The 23,964-nt window shown below is 39.6% G+C and overlaps 1 protein-coding gene across 3 annotated transcripts in view; it reads right to left on the reverse strand.

Annotated features, from left to right (window-relative positions):
• Positions 1-3,116: 3,116 nt before the first annotated feature.
• The window catches only part of Rigi (RNA sensor RIG-I), a 49,771-nt gene continuing 28,923 nt past the window's right edge, over positions 3,117-23,964 (reverse strand). For all 3 annotated transcript variants that reach the window (XM_070008488.1, XM_070008471.1, XM_070008479.1), the window contains exons 10-18: positions 22,044-22,148; positions 20,852-21,009; positions 20,118-20,253; positions 16,810-16,958; positions 14,433-14,523; positions 13,320-13,490; positions 12,043-12,194; positions 8,404-8,547; positions 3,117-5,788 (exon numbers count right to left, since the gene is read on the reverse strand). In XM_070008488.1, the coding sequence (XP_069864589.1) occupies positions 5,492-5,788; positions 8,404-8,547; positions 12,043-12,194; positions 13,320-13,490; positions 14,433-14,523; positions 16,810-16,958; positions 20,118-20,253; positions 20,852-21,009; positions 22,044-22,148 (1,403 nt within the window). In that variant the 3' untranslated portion in view covers positions 3,117-5,491. The remainder of the gene's footprint in view (positions 5,789-8,403; positions 8,548-12,042; positions 12,195-13,319; positions 13,491-14,432; positions 14,524-16,809; positions 16,959-20,117; positions 20,254-20,851; positions 21,010-22,043; positions 22,149-23,964) is intronic.

Genomic DNA, 23,964 nt, shown 5'->3' on the forward strand with positions numbered 1-23,964 from the left:
TTCTGTTGACTTTGAAATTGAGTGGGAGGGTGGCCGGGGTTTTGTGATGGAGAGAGTGCATCTTCCTGAAGCCTGCGTGGCTCTTATGTGTTCCTGTGTCTGCAAGGACACTGCATCAGCAGGAGATGGATGTGTGAAGGAGCCAGCGGCTCTCCTGCCCTGTGAAGTAACAGACAAGAAAGACCAGCCCACAGCATAGCAAGGTCGTAAGTATGGCGAGCCATACTCCTGTCCTGAAGTATATTTGCTTATCTTCACTGAAGGCACTGCAGGACATATCTGAGTCTGCTCAGGTAGCTAGAACAAGAGCCATACTCCTGTCCTGAAGTATATTTGCTTATCTTCACTGAAGGCACTGCAGGACATATCTGAGTCTGCTCAGGTAGCTAGAACAAAATACCACAGGTCGTATGGCTTAATCAATAGAAGTTTTTATTCTTCCAGTACTGGGCCCGTACGTTCTAGCCAACTTGATTTCTGGTGAGCCTACCCTTCCCCTGGCTTGCAGATGACCTTTCCTCGTATTTGTAATAGACAAGGGAGAGTGAATTGATGTTACAATATTCCTTATAAAAAACACTATTTGCATTAGCATTCCTAGCTCCGTACAAATGTAAGGGTTAGCATATTAATTCTGAGAGGACACAAACCTGTGCCTAACAGAGAACCTAAGTTAATCTCCTTCAGCGCTGTTTTTAAACATATTCATTTTAAAATTAGAGGGATAGAAAGTGTTGTTACACTATCTCAATAAGAGCTTAATTAGCAAGTCCTAAGTCTAGTAAATGGAGATATCAGAACTTGAAAGCTGATCTTCTGCACCAAAGCTACAGCTTTTCTTAGGTATTACCAGTTTATGAATCCTTGATTTCCCCTTAGTCTGTTTTCTCAGGAAGCCAGCATGCTGCCTCCTGCCCAGGCACCCAGGCTCCAGGCCTAACAGCCTGTGTCTGTGTGACTCCAGAGCTGCGCCACAACCAGAGAGCTAAGAACATCCGCTAGCTCCTTATCCGGTCCCCAGAACCCCAGCTCCACCCAATCAGTTTCTGATTAAAATGGAATGCTCAGAGAGGAGCTTGTTTTGTATTTTCTAAAAAAAAAAAAAAGTTTCATTGATAAAAATCATATGTACTTGCTGTGTACGACTTGTTTTGAAGTATGTATTATAGAGTGGCTCCATTGAGTCAGTACCTTTTAGCAGTATTACAAGAATACTATTCATGGTGGTCAGGAATATGTTAGAAATAATGTATTGGTTTTTTTTTTATATTTTATTTTATTTTATTTGAGAACATACTGTACAGAGGGAAGAAATAATGTATTGTTAACTGTAATCACTACGTTGTACAATAGAGCTCTTGAACTTAACCCTGTAATTTTGTACCCTTTCACATCAGCCCAGTACTTCCATTTTGGTTTTTTTTTTGTTTTGGTTTTTTGTCAGTCATGGGGCTTGAACTCGGGTCTGAAGGCTGTCCCTGAGCTCGTTTTCTCAAGGCTAGCGCTTTATCACTTGGAGCCACGAGCACCTCTTCCAGTTTTCTGGTCATTAATTAGAGATGAGAATCTCATGGACTTTCCTGCTTAGGCTGACTTCAAACTGCAATCCTCAGATCTCAGTCTCTTGAGTAGCAAGGCATGAGCCTTGAGTGCCCAGCTTCCAGTTTTTATTAGTTTTACTAATTATTATTGTCTTTAAGAAGTTGCCCAAAGGACTTTCGACTGAACATGCAATTTATGAACACAATGGGTTCCCCAGCCTTTGGCAATTACCATTCTATTCTACAGTTCCGTGAGTTTTATTTCTTTTAACAATATATCCAGAGGTGGGATTGCTGGATCATATATTTTTAGTTTTCTTCAGACTGTGTATATTGTTTCTTTCTGGCTCTGTAAATGTTTCCATCGTGGCAAACATTCTCATTGCACTTATCTTTGATCTCTTTGATAGTAACATCTTTGAAATCTCATTATAGTTTTAATTTTCAGTTCCCTGATAATAATTTTTAATGATTTTTCACTTATTAGCCATTTCTATGGCTTATATGTCTGTTGAGGTCATTTTAAAAATTGGATTATTTCATTTTTGTTGTTGAGTTGTAATATCCATAACGTCTAGATCTTAACTCCTTATCAAATGTTTGACTTGAAAATAGTCTCTGTCCTTGTTTCCTTGTCTATAGAATCTTTTATTTTGATGTAGTCTTGTCTGTTGTTTGTGCTTTTTGGGATTATAGCCAAAAAAAATCATTACCTATTCCAATGTCAAAGATGTATTCAATACATTCCAGTACTTTCTTGTGTCAGGTTTCATGTTTAATTCATTTTGAGTTGATTTTTCCACATGGCATGAGATAAAGATCCAGTTTCATTCTTTTGCATATGGACTTCCAGTTTTCCCAATACCATTTTGGAAAGCAGCTTCTCCGTTCTTCATTGTATGTTTTTAGCTCCCTTGTCAAAACTCAATTGATCATGTATGTATTAGTTCATTTCTGGCACATCTATTATACTGTATGTTTTTATGACAGTACCATACTGTTCAGGTTGCTACAACTTTGTAGTATATTTTGGCATCAGATCTTTCACAATCAGGCCTTGGACAGAAAACTTGATTTCAGCATGTAAACACCATGTCAGTACTGGCTGGAACCCCTAAGATAATGAGGCCTGTGGTTATATAACAGGCATCTAATCTGAGCCACCTGGAGAACTTCAAAAAATACAAATGGCTGTGTACCTTACCAGGGTGCTTTCATGGGGATTGGGCCCGTGACCATGGAAAGGACTCCCCGGTTCTGAGGAACAGCCTTTATCAGGAAAGCCAGCGACCAGCATTTCAACTGTTGGTCAGAAGTAGGCCCATGCCTGGGAGGGGCAGGATTCCATGGAAAAGTCAAAGGAATTCTCGGTGGTCTTGATTTAGCTTTCGTCTGCTTTCCTCTCTAGTTTGAAGGTCTGTTTGCCTTCACCTACACTAACTTCTGATATACATTTCCCGTAGACACTTTATATCTCCTATTACAGTCCTTAAAACTATAGCAGCAAAGGAAGGGAATCTCATATAAAAAGAGATAGTCTAATGAAATACCAATTCAAAATAAGCTCCCAGCAAGTTGATTTAAGCAATCCATTTTATTAAATCTTACTAAGAATATTATTAGTAATCATCAAGTGCCTACTACATAAGACGCACTTTTCATACATCTTATGAAAACCAATCCTTAGGTTCTTTTTCCTCATATGCAAAATAATCATCAGTGCAGAGAGAAGCTTTATAACTAGCAAACTTCTCAGGCTACTTGCCCACAGGACTGCTCAGCAGATCAAATGGAAGAAAGGCTGCAGCTCATCCCATCCACCTGCAGAGTGATGTGGGTATCTTGGCCAGCTGTGCACTGGACAGTCTTCAGTCGTCTTCAAATATCAACAGGTGTTATGTGAAAAGGGTTGTGTGGTCCTGTGTGCTGAACATACCACTGAACTATAACCTCTGAAGTTTTGCAATGTCATTGATAATCTAGTGATCTACAAACATTTGATGTTGATCAATTTAGGAAGAAGCTTAAATGAAATTCTGTGTGTGTGTGTGTGTGTGTGTGTGTGTGAGAGAGAGAGAGAGAGAGAGAGAGAGAGAGAGAGAGAGAGAGAGAGGAGAGAGAGGAGAGAGAGAGAGAGAATGAGTTCTGGCGCCTGACTTGAGGGCCTTCTGCTCTCCTTGGCTTTTTTGGTGGATAATTGGACTCTCATGGACTTTCCTGCCCAGGGCTTGGCTTTGAACTGTGAACCTTAGATCTCAGCCTCTTGAGCAGGACTACAGGTGTGAGCCACCAGCACCCAGCTCAATGAAATTCTTGATCTGATAGAAATAATAAAATTCTTCCTGTTGTCTCCATGTTTCTGAATTGTCAACAAACCTTTCTGAGAGACACCAGAATAAACTTGGGTACATATTCTGATTATTTAAGTAGGAAGGACAGCCAAACAAAACTACTTTGGCAGTATCATTCAGGAGACTTGGATTAAAAACAGCCCAAGTGTTAACCATTAACTATTATTGGGTAATGGCTTCAGTTTACTATTCAAAGAACATGAGAAGAAATGAACAGAACATATGAGGCTGATAAAATACCAAAAGCCCTTTTCAAGGAATGCTGTGTAACTGATGTGCCCTCACTACTAAAATGTTTCCACTATCATGCTACACAGTGAACTGCTACATATCTGTTGCCTTAACACATACACTTTGAATGACATAGGTATCAGAAAAGAGGAACCAATGTAAAGACTGGGAAAGAGGAAAGACAAAGCAACAAGAGTTGGGTAGTTTCCTTGATTTTCGTTTTGATGGTATGGGGGTTTGAACTCAGGGCCAACTCACACTTGTTTGGCAGGTACTCTACCATTTGAACCACATCCCCAGCCCTTTTTTTGTTTAGTTGTGCTTTTTTTTCAGTCAGGTGTGGGGCTTGAACTCTGGGCCTGGGCGCTGTCCATTGGCTCTTCATCTCAAGGCTAGTGCTCTACCACTTGAGCCACAGCACCATTTCTGGCTTTTTCTGTTTATATGGTGCTGAGGAATGGAACCCAGGGCCTCATGCATGCAAGGCACCACTGAGCCACCTTCCCAGCCTCATGTTTTGCTTTTTTTTTTTTTTTTTTTTTTAACTTAGGTCTCAAGCTCTTTGCCGAGGGCTAGGCCACAATCCACCTACTACATCAGTGGGTTTGGCAGCCGCAATCACCCCTACCCTTGAGCAGAACAATATCATTAACTGGCATGTTAAAATGAAAACCCTTTGTACATATAACTACTTAATGATTAAAAAAAAAGAAGGATTTCAGCAGATTGTTAAGGACAAAGGCCAATTTGTAGTAGGTTAGGAAAAAGAAGATATGGAAAACCTTTCCACATCTCATTTGTTCCTTTCAATGTACATTGAGAAATTACATGTTCATTGGCAGTAGGGTTTGTTTTGTTTTGTTTTTGGTGCCGGTCCTGGGGCTTAAACTTGGGTTCTGGGTGCTGTTGTTGAGCTTTTTTGCTCAAGGCTAGCATTCATTTGAGTCACGGCTCCATTTCTAGCTTTTGGGGGGTTACTTAGAGATAAAAGTCTCACAGCTCCTGCCTGAGCTGGCTTCAAACCATTATCCTCAGAACTCAGCCTCCTGAGCAGCTAGGATTACAGGCATGCTTACCGGGGACCCGCAGGCATTCAGTTCTTAAAAGAAGGATTGAAACAAGATTAACTTTTCCCCAAGCACTGTGAGTTCTGTTACTCTGCAAAGTATTCAATGCTATGATGCCCTGTGTTTTGTGTATGTAATGAGGTTCAAACTGCTGAAAACAGAAGGTGAGGTTAAGTGATAAATATTTAATACAGAATGAGCTGTCGAATATCACCATAGAGGAACAGCAATTCATGGTTGTACTCACTGGATTAATTTCACTCACTCACCACTGCCTAGAGCAGAAGACTGAGGTCCTAAGTCAAATGGACATTTCTGCAGGAGCAAATTGTGTCCACTCATAGTTAAAGTCCTTCCACCTTGAGAACCATGTCTGAGCTCTGGTTGCAACATCCTCTACAACAAAACTCTGGATTTTGATGACCGGAATCTCAAATGCATTATACTTCACGTGTATTCCCCAGTCATGGTTGCAGTCTGGTCTGGCACAGAATATCTTTGCTTTCTTCACAAAACTCCCATAGGTCTTGGGCTTGGGGTGTGGTTTAACCACAAAGCGCTCTTTGAAGGCATTTCCAACTACGGTGTAATGGCAATCCTAAGATAACGGGAGACACAGCACAAATAAGAGAATGTTCGAAGCAATCCCTAATTGTCTTTTTTTTTTTTTTTTTTTTTTTGCCAGTCTTGGGACTCAAACTCATGGCTAGGCACTGTCCCTAAGCTTTTTTGCTTAGGGCTAGTACCCTATCACTTCTGATTTTTTTTTTAGGTGGTTAACTAGAGATAAGAGTCTCATAGCCTTTCTTGCTCTGTCTGGCTTCAAACCATGAACCTCAGATCTCAGCCTCTTGAATAGCTAGGATTACAGAAGTTAGCCACCAGCTCCTGGCATTTTTTTCCCTTTCTTTTTCCTTAAAAAGGGGGGGAAAAAACCTTTCAAACCAAACATGGTGGCTCACACCTGAAATCCTAGCTACTGAGGAGGCTGAGATCAAAAGGACTACAGTTCAAAACTAGAACACAAAGTTTATAAGCCCTTTTCTCAACTAAGAGCTGGGCATACCAGAGCACATTTGGCATCCCAGCTACGAAGTATAACTAGGGTCATGGGCCAAGTCATTGTGAGTAAAAGGTGACACCCTATTTTAAAAATAAAAGAAGTGGCTGGGAAGGTGGCTCAGTGGTAGAGTGCTTGCCTTGCATGCATGAGGCCCTGGGTTCGATTCCTCAGCACCACATAAGCAGAAAAGGCCAGAAGTGGCGCTGTGGCTCAAGTGATAGAGCGCTAGTCTTGAGCTGAAGAGCTGAGGGACCATGCCCAGGCCCAGAGTTCAGGCCCCACAACCGACAAAAAAATCAAATAAATCAAATATTAACTTATTTCCAGATAACTATGAGCAGTTTTTGTGCATATGAAAAACACACTTGGATGTTATTTTTTTTTTTCACTGAGAGCACTAGCTGAACACAAGAAAGTATAGTTAGTGCTTAAGGTCCTGAGTTCAAGCACCAGTACCAGCACAAAACAACATAAAAACTTCCATTGGCAATAATATTTTCTTTATAGGGTCTTATGTGCTAAAACAGTGAAGGAAAAAAATAACGTGTAAATGATTAGAAATGGCTACTGTACATATAGATTAATATACAAAGATTTTAAAACCCATCAATTACTAATCTATTCCTTAGAGATCTAAATTGTCAGCCCCATGAATTAGTTGAGAAAGACATTTTTGATTTATAAGGCCAGAACACGGATGTAAATTTCAAGGAAAAAAAAATTCTACTAGCCCCTAACTCATGATCTTAACACTGAAGACAGGCCATATCCACTTGAACTCTAGAAACTGCTAGGCCAACAAACTTATTTCCTCGAGATCACCACCAAACCTCCCCTCCTGAACACCCTAATTATAAATCCCAAAGCTAGAAGCTGTATAGTCCTAAGGAAGTGAAGGGGCACTTGGATTTTATCCTCAACTTAACCAACTGTTCCTCCCTTTAAAAATGTCTTCTGGCTTCACCTCTCCTTTTTCTTCCCTGCTGCTTCATCCTCACCTTCACTGAAAACTGGCCTCCAGCTGAACTGCTGTCAGAAAGTTCACCCTGGATAGCAGTGTTTTTCTACATTTCCCTCACATTCATCAAGTAACTCTGCCCTTTTACAATGGAATTCCCAATGACGACTGAATACAGTCTTCTGCCTAATTTTCAAGACCTTCCTTAAATTAGTCTCAGCCAACTGAGCTGACATAATTTCCATCCCAATTATCTGTCTTGGGTACAATCATTATTCACTCCCTATCTTTCCTGATAATTGGGATAACTTTTCTTCTCTATATTCTCAACCAAGGGGCTGGGAAGGTGGCTCAGTGGTAGAGCGCTTGCCTTGCATGCATGAGGCCCTGGTTCAATTCCTCAGCACCACATGAGCAAAAAGAAAAAAGCCAGAAGTGGCGCTGTGGCTCAAGTGGTAGAGCGCTAGCCTTGAGCTAAAGAGCTGAGGGACAGCGCCCAGGCCCCACTCCTGACAAAAAAAAAAAAAAAAACAAGGAAAAGGGACTGAAGGTGTGACTCAAGTGGTAAAGCACCTGCTTAGCAAGCAGAAGGCTCTGAATTTAAACCCCAGGAGGGCAAAAAAAAAAAAAAATCCACAGTCACCTGAGATGAAAAGCAGGTATGTTCTCACTTAATTTAATTTTCAGTTAGGAAAAGAAAGAAATACGAGTCACCTGAGGGCCAGCTCAGGGTCCATTCACCCAGTCACACACTGGAGGATTGCTAAGTGAGGGGACCCAGAGCTCCTCACAAACAGAAGGAAGACAAACTTCCCAGCAAACCTGGCTCCTAGAAGCAGATGTTCCTCATCGATTCAGAAAGGAGAGCTGTTAAGATCTGTGAAGGGCAAGACTCTTCTTATCTAACCCTCTTACAAAATATGCAACATGTCACCCTACCAGGTCGTGGGCCCCGCAACCTACTTTTCTTGTCCAACTGTTACCTTGTCATCTGTAATCTAATCTGTGTGCCCTTCTGTAGTGACACTGTCTTGTATTCCTATACAACTAACCCTTTTACCAAGAAGGTCCTATATTTTTTAAATACAAGAACCATGACAACAATAGCAACAGAAGTAATAATATTCCTCCCATCAATATTTCACTCGTAGACAACAGACATCAAGTAGGTCTGGAAAAGAAGGCTGCTTACCTCTATCACTCGGACCTCAGCCGTGTAGCACGCCAAGCTCTTGCACTTGCCACACAGCAGTTTCTTATTCTCCTTAACAGGAGCAGGTTTGGGTTTTTGTTGACTGTCTCTGCTGAATTTTTCATCAATCTGTATATGGTGAACCTGCATTCCAAAAGAAAAGCCTTATTAAATGTAATTCTGAGTACTGCCACAGCATAATGATTTGCAACTTCCATGGAACTAAGCTACCTATTTGTATTGTTTTTTAAACATCTCAGAGATGATTTATTGGTTCTCCTAATGGTATTCCAATTGCTTCTTCAAAATGCCCATAAAAGCACTGTACATAGAGTGTATGATTCATGTGAACCATGCTTTCTCTTTTAGTGGTGGGCAAAACTTTAGAAATCCTAGATGGGTGCTGGTAGCTTACTCTTGGCTTACTCAGGAGACTGGGATCTGATGATCAGTTTGAAGCCAGTCTGAGCAGAAAAGTCCCTGAGACTCTTATCTCTAATTAACCACCAAAAAGCTGGAAGCAGAGCTATGGCTCAAGTGGTAGAGTACTAGTGTTGAGCTAAAAAACAACAACAACAAAAAAAAAAAAACTCAGGGACAGCGCCCAGGCTCTGATTTCAAGCCCCAGGACTGCCTTCTCAAAAACCTTTAGAGATTCTTTACAGATAGATACATAATATTCACTGTTTCAAACATAATGACACCTACCATAAGTGTCAACCTATTGAATGAAACAAAAGGAAGAGAGCCCCAATTGTCTAAATCTGTGTTTTCTCCCCTTCAATCCCAGAAAATGTTGAATTCCATGAGTTTAACACATATGTATTTTAGTTAGTGGTGGTATCTGGGCTTGAACTCAGGGCCTTGCATTTGCTATAGGGACAAATGACTGACCACCTGAGCCTTCAGCTCAGCTCTTCATGTATACATAACATACTCAAATCCGACCCGAGTCTTCATTAAAGGCGATTTCTTGTTTAATGAATATAAGAGTTTTTCCACCTTGTTCTGTTAAATCTTTGCAATCAAAGTCTACGTCTTTGGACAGCAGCTGGGCTGGCTATTGATAGCAGGACAAGGATAAGCCTAAAATCTTGCTCCCACTTGCCATGGTATGACCTGCTACCAATGACTCCTGACTATGCTTGCTTTGGGCTCCCGCTCATTCTTTACTATTTCTGTCTGTGGATGCTATTAAGTAGCCTAATTGAACACATATGTAAGGTGTTTTCTCCTCACCTCACCACTTGTTTTTGTGTGGATGTGCCAATACTAAGGCTTGAACTCAGGGCCTCCCTGTGTATTATCTCTTAGCTTTTTCCTTCATCTCCAGCACTCTACCACTTGAGGTACAACTCTACTTCTGGTTTTTGTGTTATAAATTGGAGATAAGAGTCACTGTTTCCTGCCTGGGCTGGCTTCAAAGCACAATCCTCAGATCTCAGCCTCCTGAGTAGCTAGGATTATAGGCATGAGCTACTGGTGCCCTATTACTACCCCAATTCTTTTCCTGGCACACTGCTACAAAATGATGTATGCATCTAGTCTACCTCTACCTTCCTCTACAGTTACTATGTTGATTCCGTTACATGAGAGTAGACTGTTACTCAAGAGAAGAGAGAAAAACTGCCACAGTTATAAACTCAATCTCAAGCCTCCCTTCAACTTACAAACTGGACACACAGCTCAGTGGAAAGAGAACCCTACCAGTAAAATTAAAGAGAGGAACTAAAGCTTTCCCTATAGTTTTCCCACCAACAAAACAAGTTTTAGATCTATTACGCTCCAGACTTAGAGAAATGTCCTTTGAAATTGTGCTGGTAATGTGGCTCACATAGTAAAACACAAGCCTACCATGTATGGTACCCTGGGTTCAATCCCCAGTACCAGAATAAAAACAAAAAAGAGTAAACATTGACCAAAATATTGTAATTTTGGGTTAACTTGTTTTAGAACATTGCTTCTCACTACTTTTTCTAGCATAGAGAATGTGATTTTAAATTATGAACACTACAGAGTGGCATACTGAATTGTGAAGTCTGTCTTCAGGAGGTCAAGCTGTGCTTTGTGCTTCTGTCCAACAACAACTCTCATTTTTTGGCACATACTATGCTAAGCAATAGATACTCATTTTATTCTGATAATTGTCCAGTGAATTAAAAAAAAACTATGTTTTCCCAACTTTACAAATGAGGAGATTGATGATTTACAAGACATTGTTAATCATAATATAAAAGTAACACTATAAGTAGAACAGAGATTTGAACCTCTGATCCTAGTAATAAATATCCTAGATATTTGATCTTGTCCAAAGATTCTGAGATTACAATCCCTGTAAAGGTTCTGGAGACATGGTAAGCATACATGCACTGTGGCTATGTTTTTTTACTTTCTTCATCTCTTTTGATGATTCTGTAACAAAGTTACAATACAATGAAGGTCACGCCCACGAGGCTGGCCTGAGAGATTCATCTCTCCCAGGTATGCCTGACTGTCCCTACCGTGCAAGCACATCCCAGCACCTGTCCCGTGATCTGGCAGTTGTTCTATGAGGGCTCTTCAGGTGATACAGAGGGGAGTGTGAGGAACAGGTGAGGAGAAAAGCTGTGTCCTGCAGTGTCACAGTGTAATTCTCAAGAACTGTCCGTCAATTTATGAGCAAACTTATCTCAGCATGCCTTTTGCATCTAAAATCAGAACTTCAGGTGTGAGCACTAATGAAATCTATTTCATTACTTAAAAACACTTACTTGAAAACAATGCAATTAATGGCTATTATAGGATAGAACTTTAAACATAGACAATGTTTTAATAAAAAAAAATCTTGACTAGCCAGGTGCTGGTGAGTGACACCTGTAATCCTAGCTTGTTAGAAGGCTGACATCTGAGGACCATGGTTCAAAGCCAGCCATGGTTCAAATCCAAGAGACTCTTATCTCCAACTACTCAGCAAAATGCTACAAATAGAGCTGTGGCTCAAGTGGTAGAGAGCCAGCCTTGAGCAAACAAAAACTAAGGGACAGGGATGGGAAGGTAGCTCATGGTAGAGCGCTTGCCTTGCATGCCTGAGGCCCTGGTTTCGATTCCTCAGCACCACATAAGCAAAAAAGAAAAAAGCCAGAAGTGGCGCTGTGGCTCAGGTGGTAGAGCGCTAACCTTGAGCTGAAGAACTGAGGGATAGTGCCCAGGCCCAGAGTTCAGGCACCACGACCGGACCCCCCCCCAAAAAAAAAACAAAACTAAGGGACAGCATGCCCCAGTACTAGCATTTAAAAAAAATCCTGAGAAAATGATAAAAGATGTCATAATTTTCTGAAATAACTGCTTATTTAAATTGGTACAAACTAGAAAGACGATTGGCAGTGTTTATCAAAACAAAAAGCCCACACACAGCTTTGACTCAATAATTCTACATCTAGGAATTTTGAGATAGAGTTAGGTTTAGAAAACTGGGTTAAAAATTCCAAGGATTGTTATTATTGAGAATAGAAAACAATTTCAATGTCCAATAAGCAGGAAACAACAGTTTAGTGGATCATGGACCACACAGTTGATGTTAATACAGTTAGTTGATAATAAGAGCTATGGATATGCTAATATGGTCAGATCCTGTTAAGAGTAACAGATGAAGAGGCTTACCGTTTTTTCAAAGTGTGCTACATCCCATGCCTGAAGTCTAGAAATGGATTCATTCATCATTTTTTCCTTATACATGTTCATCTGTTCTTTTTCAATTACATCAGCATTGCTTGTCAAAAGGAAGCACTTGCTACCTCTTGCTCTTCCTCTGCCTAGAAAATATTTTTACTTAGTGTCTTTGAAAATTTGGATACAATATGAGAATATATAAATTAAGAGAGAGAACTATTCCTAGAATTAAACTTTGGTTCAATGAATCCTGCTTTCCAGGAAAGCTGAACTTTTAAAAATGCAGATATCCACCTTTGTGTTAAATATGCACATACACTAGGCATCTACCTAGGCTAGCTCTTTTGAAGAGTCTAATGATAAAGCATAAGGGCAGCCATATTGTCAGAAATCTTGCTTTAAGGATAATCCAACATGAACCCTCAATGTGACAGAATATCTTAAGATGAATAATAAATGAATAATAAAGGCTCTCCCCTGAAAAGCCTTTTATGCAATGAGGAGATCAGTTCACAATCACCAGAACATAGGTAGATTATTATAAATGCTATTGGAAAGACAGGTACATCTGAAGGAATGAGGGCATGGTGAGATGGAGGCGGGAGACAGAATAAAGAATGACAATACACGAGCAACTCTTTCAACAAGCAATAAGCCAAGTCTGGACTGGACTGGATAATGAATCGGGCACACATAGGAAGCAAGTCAGGAAGATAAGTGGGTGTTGAAAACTTTGAAGACCCTTTAGCATTAAGGGAAATTGAAAATAACTGTTATTTATATCTAAGGAAGTAGCAGGCTCAGGGATTTCCCTCCCCCACCCCAGAAAGGTAGTATGGCAGCTCTTCTAGAAAGTGGAGAGAAGTGGGACAACGGAAAGGAGACCAGGACAGAGATTCGAGTCCAGTGGCACAGAAGAATGCTGGAGCATTTCTTCTGGAATACAGTGAGTCTCCTCTGACCCTACAGCCAGGAGAGACCTACGTGTGGATTAGCAAAGCCTCAATCCAGTCAAAAATCTCCTTTTATAAATATGTCAGTCATTGCTGGGCAAGGTAAGTGGTGCCGTTGTTAGCTAGAATCACAGCGCTGTACAAGTTTGATGAGCAAGGCTGTGACCACCCAATCCTAACCGAGTGCCAGAGTCCACTGTGCTATTGATCACTTACTCTACCGTGACTCCATGAAGGAAAAAGGTCTAAATGACAAACACACAAATCAGGCAAGATGGGAGGCGTGTTGGGAATGGCCTCCTAATGGCATCTCACCTCTGGTTTGGATCATTTTGATGACGTTGCCCACATACTCATACAAGATGATCAGATTGCACTGGGCGATGTCAATGCCTTCATCAGCAACCGAGGTCACAATCAGAATATTGTTATTGCTGTTGGCTCTGAATGCATCCAATACACACTTCTGTGCAGGGAGGGTCATTCCTGGTCAGAGCAGGAAAACAAGACAACTAATTCACCAACCACAGTATTTTCCCCTGGGAAACCAGAATGCTTATCACATGCTGGGTGCTGTGCTAAGTGCTTTCTATTCATGATCTCCCCATCTTAGGCAGCTGGGCCCAGCCCTGTGCCTGTTTTTAGAGACAGGACATTTAGGATGGCCTTAAACAGCTAGAAATCTGTCACAATACTACCTAAAGTCAAGTCCCACTGCTGGCACTTACAAGTTGTGTGACTTTAAGCCATGTGATTCCAAAACAAATATTAAAATATTGACTTTTTCACAAAAACAAACAGCTACTAGTAATACTTTTAAAATATACATATAGAAGTCTACAGCTGACAAAACATTTTCATATCTACTCACCCATGGGAAGTTTATAAAGCCCTTTTTAGAGCAAATATTCATTTTGGGATAAATTCTATGGTGCCCCCTACATGCACAGGGACTTTCAGGTTTCATGAACTCAAGCTCTATAACCCAGATAAAAAGCACTGACATCTTCTGTAATCTATTGCCATGCCTTTACAAGTGAAATTCTTGTGTATAATAATCTATTAAACTCTCTAGTCAGTTAACTTTAGGTTAAATCAAAAGGGAATTTGTTCGAGGCGGGCCTGGCGTATGCAGGTAACTTTTATAAAGAAGGTCTTGGGCCTTTCCTGAGCTCAGAGACTTCAAATAACTCGTGGTCGTGGAATTCCAACTACCTGCCCTACAATTCTTGGGTCTTATCAGCCCAACTGTGCAAGCATACATATATAAATACACATATACATATATATATATATATAACCATGTATATAGATCATCTCCTGATTCTTCCTAATATAAATATTAAAAAGAATAGCATACTAATTTAGTACAGATACAGAGGGAATATAGAGCCAGAACTCTCAACCGAGTTTTTGGCATATAAATACCTGTCACTTCACCAGTTCTGCCACGTCCTGTCAATATGCCAGGTTTTAGAAAGTTCAGAGCAGAATTTTCTTCAATCCAGTTCTTTAAAGCCTAAAATTGAAAAGAATTATCTGTTGGACACTACTTGTATCATGTATCAACTCAATATTGACATATATCAAAAACAAAAGGCAAAACTTGCTGGGCACTGGTGATTCATGCCTATAATCCCAGCTACTCAAAAAGCTCAGATTGATGGTCTGGGAAGGTGAATCAGTGGTAGAGTGCTTGCCTTGCATGCATGAGGCTCTGGGCTCAATTCCTCAGCACCATATAAACAGAAAAGGCCAGAAGTGGCACTGTGGCTCAAGTGGTAGAGCACTATCCTTGTGCTGAAGAGCTGAGGGACAGCACCCAGGCCCTAAGTTGAGGCCTCATGACCGACCGAGAAAAAAAAAAAAAAAGCTCAGATTGGGAGGATCACAGTTCAAGTCCCCTTCTCAACCCATAGCTGGGCTCAGTGGTGCACATTTCCTAAATTCATGGGAGGCTAAAATTGGGAGGATTCCATTTCTATTCTCAAGCAGAAAACTTCACAAGAAGCTGGGTGCAATTATGCATGCCTACTACCCTAGCCATGAAAGGAAACTAAAATAGGTGGATCCTGGGTCCAGGCATATGCTTAAGTAGGAAGCAAGACCCTATTCAAAACTAACCAGCACTAAAAAAGATCTGGACGTATGGCTCAGCAGTAGAGCACCTGGCTAGCAAATGCAAGGCCCTGTGTTCAAACTCCAGCACTACCATAGAAAAGAAAAATATATATATATATATTCACATATATATGTGAATATATGTATATATTAATGATGGATTTCACACTGATAAACCATTTTAAACTGTATGTAATAATTAAATTTAATAGTATATATCTGAGTAACGTATTATAGTTCAATCTTTAAAATGTAATTTACATGAAAAACCAAAGTGCACAACAATGAGTAAAATTAGCAAATGGGTTTGGAAGACCACAGGATGCAAGATCAATATACATAAGTCATACATAAGAATGAGCAATACACATAAATCATACACACGAATGAGAAACAATTAAAATTTGAAAATACTTTAAAGAGCTACTCTTCTGGGGGGGGGGGCGGTCGTGGGCCCGATGACCTAATTTTATTTGGTTTTGGTTGTCTGTTGTTTTGTTTTGTTTTTGCAGTATTAGGGGCTAAATTCAGAGCCTTATCAAGTGCTCTACCATTTGAGCCATGCCTCTAATCCTGTTTTGATTTTGTTTTTAAGACAGGTAGGGTCTCTATTCCACTGTTAATTTCAAACTTGTGATCTTCCTGCCTCTGCCTCCCAAGTCGTTGGGATTACAGATGGATTCCATCATACCCAGCCTAATTTTATTTTATTTTATTTTTTTGTCGGTCATGGGGCTTGAACTCTGGGCCTGGGTGCTGTCCCTCAGCTCTTCAGCTCAAGGCGAGCGCTCTACCACTTGAGCTACAGCGCCACTTCCGGTTTTCTGGTGGTTTATTGGAGATAGGAGTCTCACGGTCTCTCCTGCCCGGGCTGGCTTTGAACCGCGATCCTCAGATCTCAGCCTCCTGAGTAGCTAGGATTACAGGCGTGAGCCACCAGTGCCCGGCTCAGCCTAATTTTAAAATGCGCTAAAGCAATCTGACTAAACACTTCACCAAACATGATATAGACATAACTAATAAGCATATAAAAATTGTCAACCAGGGAACAAAAGAAGGGGTGATATTGCCCAAAAGGAAATGTACTTTTTGTTGTTGGTGATGGTGGTGGGTATTGAACTTGGTGCTGTCCCTGAGCTGTTTAGCTCAAGAGTACTCTGCCACTTGAGTCACAGTGTCACCACCAGTTTTCTGGTGGTTAATTGAAGATAAGAGTCTCAAGGACTTTTCTGCCCGGGCTGGCTTTGAACCGTGATCCTCAGATCTCAGCCTCCTGAGTGTCTAGGATTACAGGTATGAGCCACCGGCACCTGGAGGAAATGTACCTTTTACCTGAGTTATAGAACTGTAACTCCTCCGTACATCACCCTTATAATAATATTTTTTAATAACAAGCCACATTAGTCATTAATAGAATACAAATCAAAATGTTAAAGTAATCCCATTGCACAACCTTAGAATAGCTGAAATTCAGAAATATGACTAAAACTACAAAAAAGGATGAAGTGCTTAGTATTAAGACATGCTTGAGGTGCTAAGACAGTAAAGTATTGGTGAAGTATGAGTATAAATGAACAGATAACCAAAACAGATCCACACTATTGCAGAGCAGTACAGAAAGAACAATCTTTTCAATAAATGTTACTGGTCCAGTCTGTTACCCACAAGAGAAAGGAAGGCTTACATCCACAAGGGCTCTTGTTTTCACAAAGAGAATGGTTTTTGTCTCTGGATTTACATGGTATTCTTCTTGTAGGATCAAGTAGAGGTCTTTGAGTTTAGGGTTCTCATTGTTAGGATCCAAAGAAATACTTTCTAGTTCTGGCACCTTTTCTGCAAATGAAGAAAACTTTACAAAGGGCTTCTAAATCCTCAACTTTTAAGGCATGTTGAAACTCTGTTCAAACAGTTAATCTATCAATCTTTTTTTAAAATAAGTCTTTTATTGTGAAAATACTGTACAGAAGGGTTACGGTTATAAGCAAAGTAATGAGTACATTTCTTATCAAGCATTGTTGCCTCCTCCTTTGTTTTTCCCCTACCATCCCTTCCCTCCCACCTCCTCAACTACACTACCCCCTCCCCCAAACCACTTCACCCTCCCCGCATCTCCACCTAAATTGTAAAGTTCGTTTTTCAACATAGCATCTTATAGATCTCCTTGCTGCAATGGGTCAACCTGTATCCCTAAACAATTTGTTTATTCCCTTCCCCTCCCCAAATTATACCATCAAATACAGTGAAAACACGTTATACCGTGGGGGAGGGACATACAAAGCAACCAAAAAAAAGCACATAGTACCTTATAAATATGTTAGAAACAATAGCAAAAAAGAAAAAAACCACTTGTGTCCCTATCTTGGGGTTCATTTTGCTTAACTTCATCTTATCTGACATTTTCTGCTTGTCCCAGACATACTAGTTATTACAAATAAGGGAAACCATAGGACCTATGTTTCTTTGGGCCTGACTTATTTCACTTAATATAATTTTTTCCAAGTCTTTCCATTTCCTAATAAATGGGGTGATGTCGAACCTCTCAATCTTTGACCAGAATTTTCTGAGTAATAACTGCCAATTTAAATTTAGTATAAACTTTAGGAAGGCAATTTGGCAGTATTTATCAAAGCGAAAAGCCCACACAGCTTTGACCCAGTAATTTTACATCTAGGAATTTTGAGACATAGTTATATTTAGAAAACCATGTTGGAAATTTCAAGGATAGTCAGTGCTATTACTGAGAATAGAAAACAAACGTCCAATAACCAGGAGTAGATCACGGACCACATACTTGATGTTCAAACGGTTGGATGATAATAAGAGAGCTACAACTATGCTAATATGGAAAGATCATAAACATCTTTTTTTATGTGTGTGTGTTAGCCTTGGCTCTTGAACTCAGGGCCTGGGCACCATCTCTGAACTTTTACAGCTCAAGGCTAGCATTCTACCACTTGAAGCACAGTTCCACTTACAGCTGGTAGTTAAAGAGTCTCACAGATTTCCTGCCCACACTGGCTTTGAATTTGTGATCCTCAGATCTCATTCTCCTGAGTAGCTAAGATTACAGCCACTGATGCCTAGCCATATACATACCTTAAGTTAAAAACCAAAGTAACAGGACATTGTCTATTCTTTCATAATATCTTTAAGTGCGTGTACATATATTTATATATGTATATATGTACGTATGCATGTATATATAGTGATATGCTAGAGCCAGATCATGCCAGATTGTAATAGTCTATTATTGAATTTTCCAAAGTTATGAGAGCTCATCTTCAATTCAATTTCATTTGAAAGTTCAGTCATTTAACAACTTAGTGACATATTAAAAACAAATACACTAACAGCTTATGCTCTTTTTTTTCAAATCAGTTTATTGCATTTTATTCTTATCTCAGCTCTTGTATTATTGACATGCAGTGTATCTGTATGATAGAAATACTATAGAATGCTGTACTAATTTTCATCATTTTTGGCATTTGTTCAATGACATAATGTTGACTGCTTGAAACTGACTACAATGGAATTGTTTATGGAAGCCCAAATAACACTGAAAAAATCAGTACTTCATCTATACATGACAGTCTAAATTCATGAAGGTGATGAGGAAATGGAGCAGATTAAATTTAGCTAATATACCATGAAGAACACAAAAAAACTAAGGAAGTATTTTCCAAGTATTTGGAAAACTATTATGCAATTCAGCAAAAAAAAAAGGTTGGGGGGGGTGGGGAGAAGCTGATTACAATGACAGATGAACAAAGATCCAATATATGTAGTATCATTTCATTTTACTCTCAACATTAATAAAAATATACACCAATGTGCATTGCAGAACTGTATTTGTGAGTTGCAACCATTGATTGGGCTATAGGTATAAGAGTTCCACAAAATCAACAAAGGCATTTTATATGAATCATTAGTTATGTGGAATTTACACAAATTATTATTTCTAGGCTGTGTGCTACACATCACCATCTCAGTAAAATGTACAACATCAGTAAAATTTAAACTCGTGTGTGTGGTTAACATTACCAGCACAGCATTGGTTTTACATAAATACAGTAAGTACTTCAGTTTAGGCCAAAAAATGAATAATGATCGTATCTGGAGAAAAAATATTTGAAGAAAGAATAAGAGCGGGGAGGAGGGGGGAATGTAGTTGTGGAGATGGGAGAAAAGGGATGGTAGGGGAAAAACAAAGGAGTAGGCAACAATGCTTGATAGGAAATGTACTCATTACCTTGCTCATGTAACTGTAACCCCTCTGTACAGTATTTTCACAATAAAAACATTTAAAAAAGGAATAAGAGAAATTTACTTTTGATTTAAAATCTTTCCATGTTTTTAGCAGTATTGAGCATGGCATTACGGGTCATTCTGGTTTTCTCTTTATATAGAAGTATATATAAATTAGTATTTTTTAAAACTTTAAAAAATTACTAAAAGTTAAATAATAATGCTACATCCTCTTTTTTATTGTAAAACTTGTAGTATTTCCTTAATTCCCAAAAAGAATCCAGTATAAATAACACTGATATCTGACATTCATACTCAGAATGACCAAAAAAAGTATACTCAATACATAATTCTATTGTAATTTAAAATAAAAATAATCAAGATAATTTCCAGCTGTATCTATGGTCTGGGTTTTTTTAACTGTATAAGAAGTACCCTTTGGGAATCCTACTATTTTTCCTTTTTCCAAACAGAAAATGGTACAAGCAATAGACTATTTCCTTAGGGACTAGATTTTACTGAAGCCAAATTATTTTACCTTTGTTACTTACCTTTTTTCCAGTATTGGAGTTTCATACATTCTACCAGTGAGCTTTAACCCAATCCCTATACCTTTTTAAGACCAGGACAACAGCTGGAGCATCTCCGAACATATAGATGCTAAATATGACACCATATATGTATTATGTATGTTGTCTTTTAAGCCACCAGGAGCCAATGGCTTTCTCCTCTAAACAGATTCCTCACCTTCAAACCTTCGAGTAAGATCTTGCTCAATCTCATCAAATCCTGCTGACCGGACATTGTTGAAGAAGTCTTTCAGATAATTCAAAGCATCTTTCATTTGTGCATGCTCACTGATAATGAGAGCATCATTATATCTCTGTTTAAAATGAAAATCAAGTTTCAATATGTTTCCAAGGTGTTATATACTAGCTATATTTAAATTCTATTATCTGTATTTAATAAAGAGTCAGTGTAAAGACAATATTTCTTGTCACTTCCAACTGACTTTAACAAGAATGGCTCCTAATAGTTCTATGAAAATATCTGAATCAAAGACTATTTTTTAAAATGTTAACTGCCATATACAATAAGTAAAGTCACTTTGGATTCTAGAAGTCTCTCTTGGAAAAGAGAGCAAAAACTACATAGAACATGCATATTACATTTTTTAAAAATAATGAAAGCAAACTAAATTCCACATTAACTCGTGTATAATTTGGGTGTTCAACATCACCATCTTTCCAATCATGTCAAATATGGGAATGATGGAGGCATGGCTGAGAACCTGAGCCTTTATATCAGCTGTAGCCTGTTAAGCTTCGGAAAACAAAGATAATACTGAGTAGGATAACTTCCTGCGTTTTCTTCATATGAACTTTCTGGGAAGGCGAGTAAGCTCTTGGGGAAGAGGAGAAGCTGACATTCTCTCCACTGCCATAGTAGAGTTCCCAGGAGAGGTCAAAGAAGGGACATACCCGCAGATGTGAAGTATACAGGAAGAGTGCTTTGCAAATCCTGCTCTCTTCCTCTTTGTCTGCCATCTGGAATACCTTGCACTCTTTATGAACCCCAACAATCCACTGTTCGTATTTCTGTGTTCCAATTTCCCTATTTTGGATCTCAAATAAGTGTCCTGGGGAGGAAAACAAAGGTTTTTACTGTGCCATAATGCTTCTCACAGACACAACAGCAGAGAGGCATTTCCTAAGCTAAGCTATATGTCTTGGTTCAAAAATAGAAGAGTCTCTGGTGGTCCAGGCTCAAGGATGAGGAAAGTATACATCTTTGAGTTACTTTAGTATCTGTTCTTCAAGGCTCCTTGGAATGAGCACTGTACAGTGAAATTCAGTCAAGAGCTTTATTTCTGGGTTAAATGCTTCCCTGCACCTATTTCTTTGGAATAAAGGGACAAAGGAGAGTACTCAGACAAGTACCAAGGATATGTTCCTTTCCCAACCCCAGGGACAAACAAGGGAGTCACTAATAAATTGGATGAATCACCAAGTCTTTACAGAACTTGTGCAGGCATGAACTAATCTATATAATTAGGAAATGAGCAGCAGGATTGTGGGAATAAAAATGGTGAATGCAGAGTACCTGAGGCAAGAAATAAAAAAGCAGACATTTCACATGTCCCTACTGTCACCTCACTCCTGCCTAGCGCAAATACACCTCCAGTGTCAGAATGTTAGTACTTCCATTATGGAGCACAGTCCATGGTGTCATAAATATCTATTGCATGAATTAAGGAACAAGTAAAAGTGGAAGGATAGAATGCAGTGACTTCATGAATTTCCAAAAAACAATTAAAGATCACTCCTAGTTTGAGTGTAAGCCAGATGAAGAATAGCTTTAATCTAAATAAATAGGGACATTAGGGGAGAAATAGATGGACTATTTAAAATATGGTATTTTTTCAGGTGTGCATGTCCCAATGAATTTTCTTTGTGTCTTTGTTTTGTTTTGTTTTGAAATGGTAAGAAAGACTAAAAGAGGACTCACAGAGCTCCTGAATAACCTGTAATTAAGAAAGTTTACATATCAACATGGTCTTGACATGGTCAAGAAGAAAACAAAAAGATCCAAGCAAACAATTCATGGATCTTCTCAAGTAGAGGAAACACAACACATGAGACTTATCACGCATGAAATTGGAACCAAACTTACCAAGTTGTTCAGAGACATTCTTTGCCAGACACTCTGTCTCCTTTATCAGCTGAGATATAATGAATTTAAATTTGTCAGTAGTCCGTGATTCTACTTTCCTGAAAACTAGAGCAATTAAAATTAAAGTGAGTGAGTACACTGGGAGACAGACAGAGAGACAGAAATTATCTCCAAACCTTTTAGTGTCTTGGTTACTCTTTCTGGGAACCTGGAGGTCACAAACCTCCAGGGGGAGGTCTAAGTCATACAACCAATGCTCAAAAACTTTCCCAAAACTTCTCTGCTACTCACTGAACTGATTCTCACATATTTTCTTTTGTCTGGGTCTAACGCAGCTTCTCACATTGGCTTCCATGTTTCCCCTGTGCTAACAAGTCAAGCAGACCTCTTCTTTTATTATGTGATTTTTCCAGCAAACATGTATTAACTGTCTGTCATATGCCATGTTCTACATATCATGTGTCCATGCATGTACGCACATTGCAGGCTGCAGGGTTTTGTGATGTAAGGCTGGAGGACAGGGAGTGGAATATCAAAGTGACTGAAGAAGAGGCAGTGTTGTAAAATAAATATGGGAAGCCAGGTGTCAGTGGCTAATTCCTATAATCCTAGCTACTCAGAAGCCTGAGATCTGAGCATCCTAGTTTGAAGCAAGCCCAGACAGAAAAGTCTGAGAGGTTCTATTTCCAATTAACCAGCTACACAGAATGTGTGACTCAAGTGGTAGAGTGCCAGCCCTGATAAAAAGAAAAAGCCAAATAAAAGCATAAGGCTCTGAGTTCAAGCTCTAGTACTCACACTTACACACACACACACACACACACACACACACACACATACACATACACACACACACACACACACACACATACACACGGGAAGTAAAAAAGAGGAAGCAGAAGCAGGTATAAAAGAAGGGACACAAGCTCAGAGAGAAAACAAATGACATGTTTGAAGAAGTCAAACGTAAGGAAAATAACATGGCTGGGTATATGATATTTGGGGTAAGATAAAGCCTGAAGGCTAGACAGTCAGATTATTGAGAAATCCACACACAGCTAGACATAGGTGTTCACACCTGTAATCTCAGCTACTCAAGAGTTGGAGACAGGGAGGTTTGCAGTTCAAGGCCAGCCTTGGCAAAAAGTGAGTGAGTCACCCATCACAACAAACAAGTCACAGAAGTGATATACACCTGAAATCTCAGAGACATTAAGCAAGAAGACTGTGGTCAGGGGGCATCCAGGGAAGTAAGTATTAGATCCTATCTGAAAAATAACTAAGGCAAAGGGATGAGGACATGGCTCAAGCAGTAGAGCACTTGGCTTAAGTTCAAATCTCAGTATTGCCAAAAAAAAAAAAAATTCACATGAAACACTACAAAGGGCGGGTAACTTCTTTATACTCCTGACAGCTAACTCCCCAAATGGAACTTAACTGTGCCCTTGCCCGCTTTGTGTGTATTTGTTCTGCCTTGGACTCAGTCACGGGCTGCTCAGAGAGCAAAGACAAAGCCATATGTGCCTATACCTTCTGTACCTTTCCCCCTTGCAGGGCTGGTATTAAAATAAAGGCAAGCCAGGCACTGGTGGCTCATGCCTATAATCCTAGCTACACAGGAGCCTGAGATCTGAGGATCTTGGGTCAAAGCCAGCCCAGGCAGGAAAGTCCGTGAGACTCTTATCTCCAATAAACCACTAGAAAACTGGAAGTGGCGCTGTGGCTCAAGCAGTAGAGCACTCTCCTTGAGCTGAAGAGCACAGGGACAGTGCCCAAGCCCAGAGTTCAAGCCCCACGACCGACTAAAAAAAATAATAACAATAAAATAAAATAAAATAAAGTCAAGAAGTATTTGCTCTGTAATCTTGTATTTTTAATCACATTCTGATCATATGAGGATATTGGATGAATTCAGATCACT

This window comes from Dipodomys merriami, unplaced genomic scaffold, assembly GCF_024711535.1.
Source record: "Dipodomys merriami isolate MVZ:Mamm:240054 unplaced genomic scaffold, mDipMer1.0.p SCAF_11, whole genome shotgun sequence".
In the NCBI taxonomy this organism is placed as follows: domain Eukaryota; kingdom Metazoa; phylum Chordata; class Mammalia; order Rodentia; family Heteromyidae; genus Dipodomys; species Dipodomys merriami.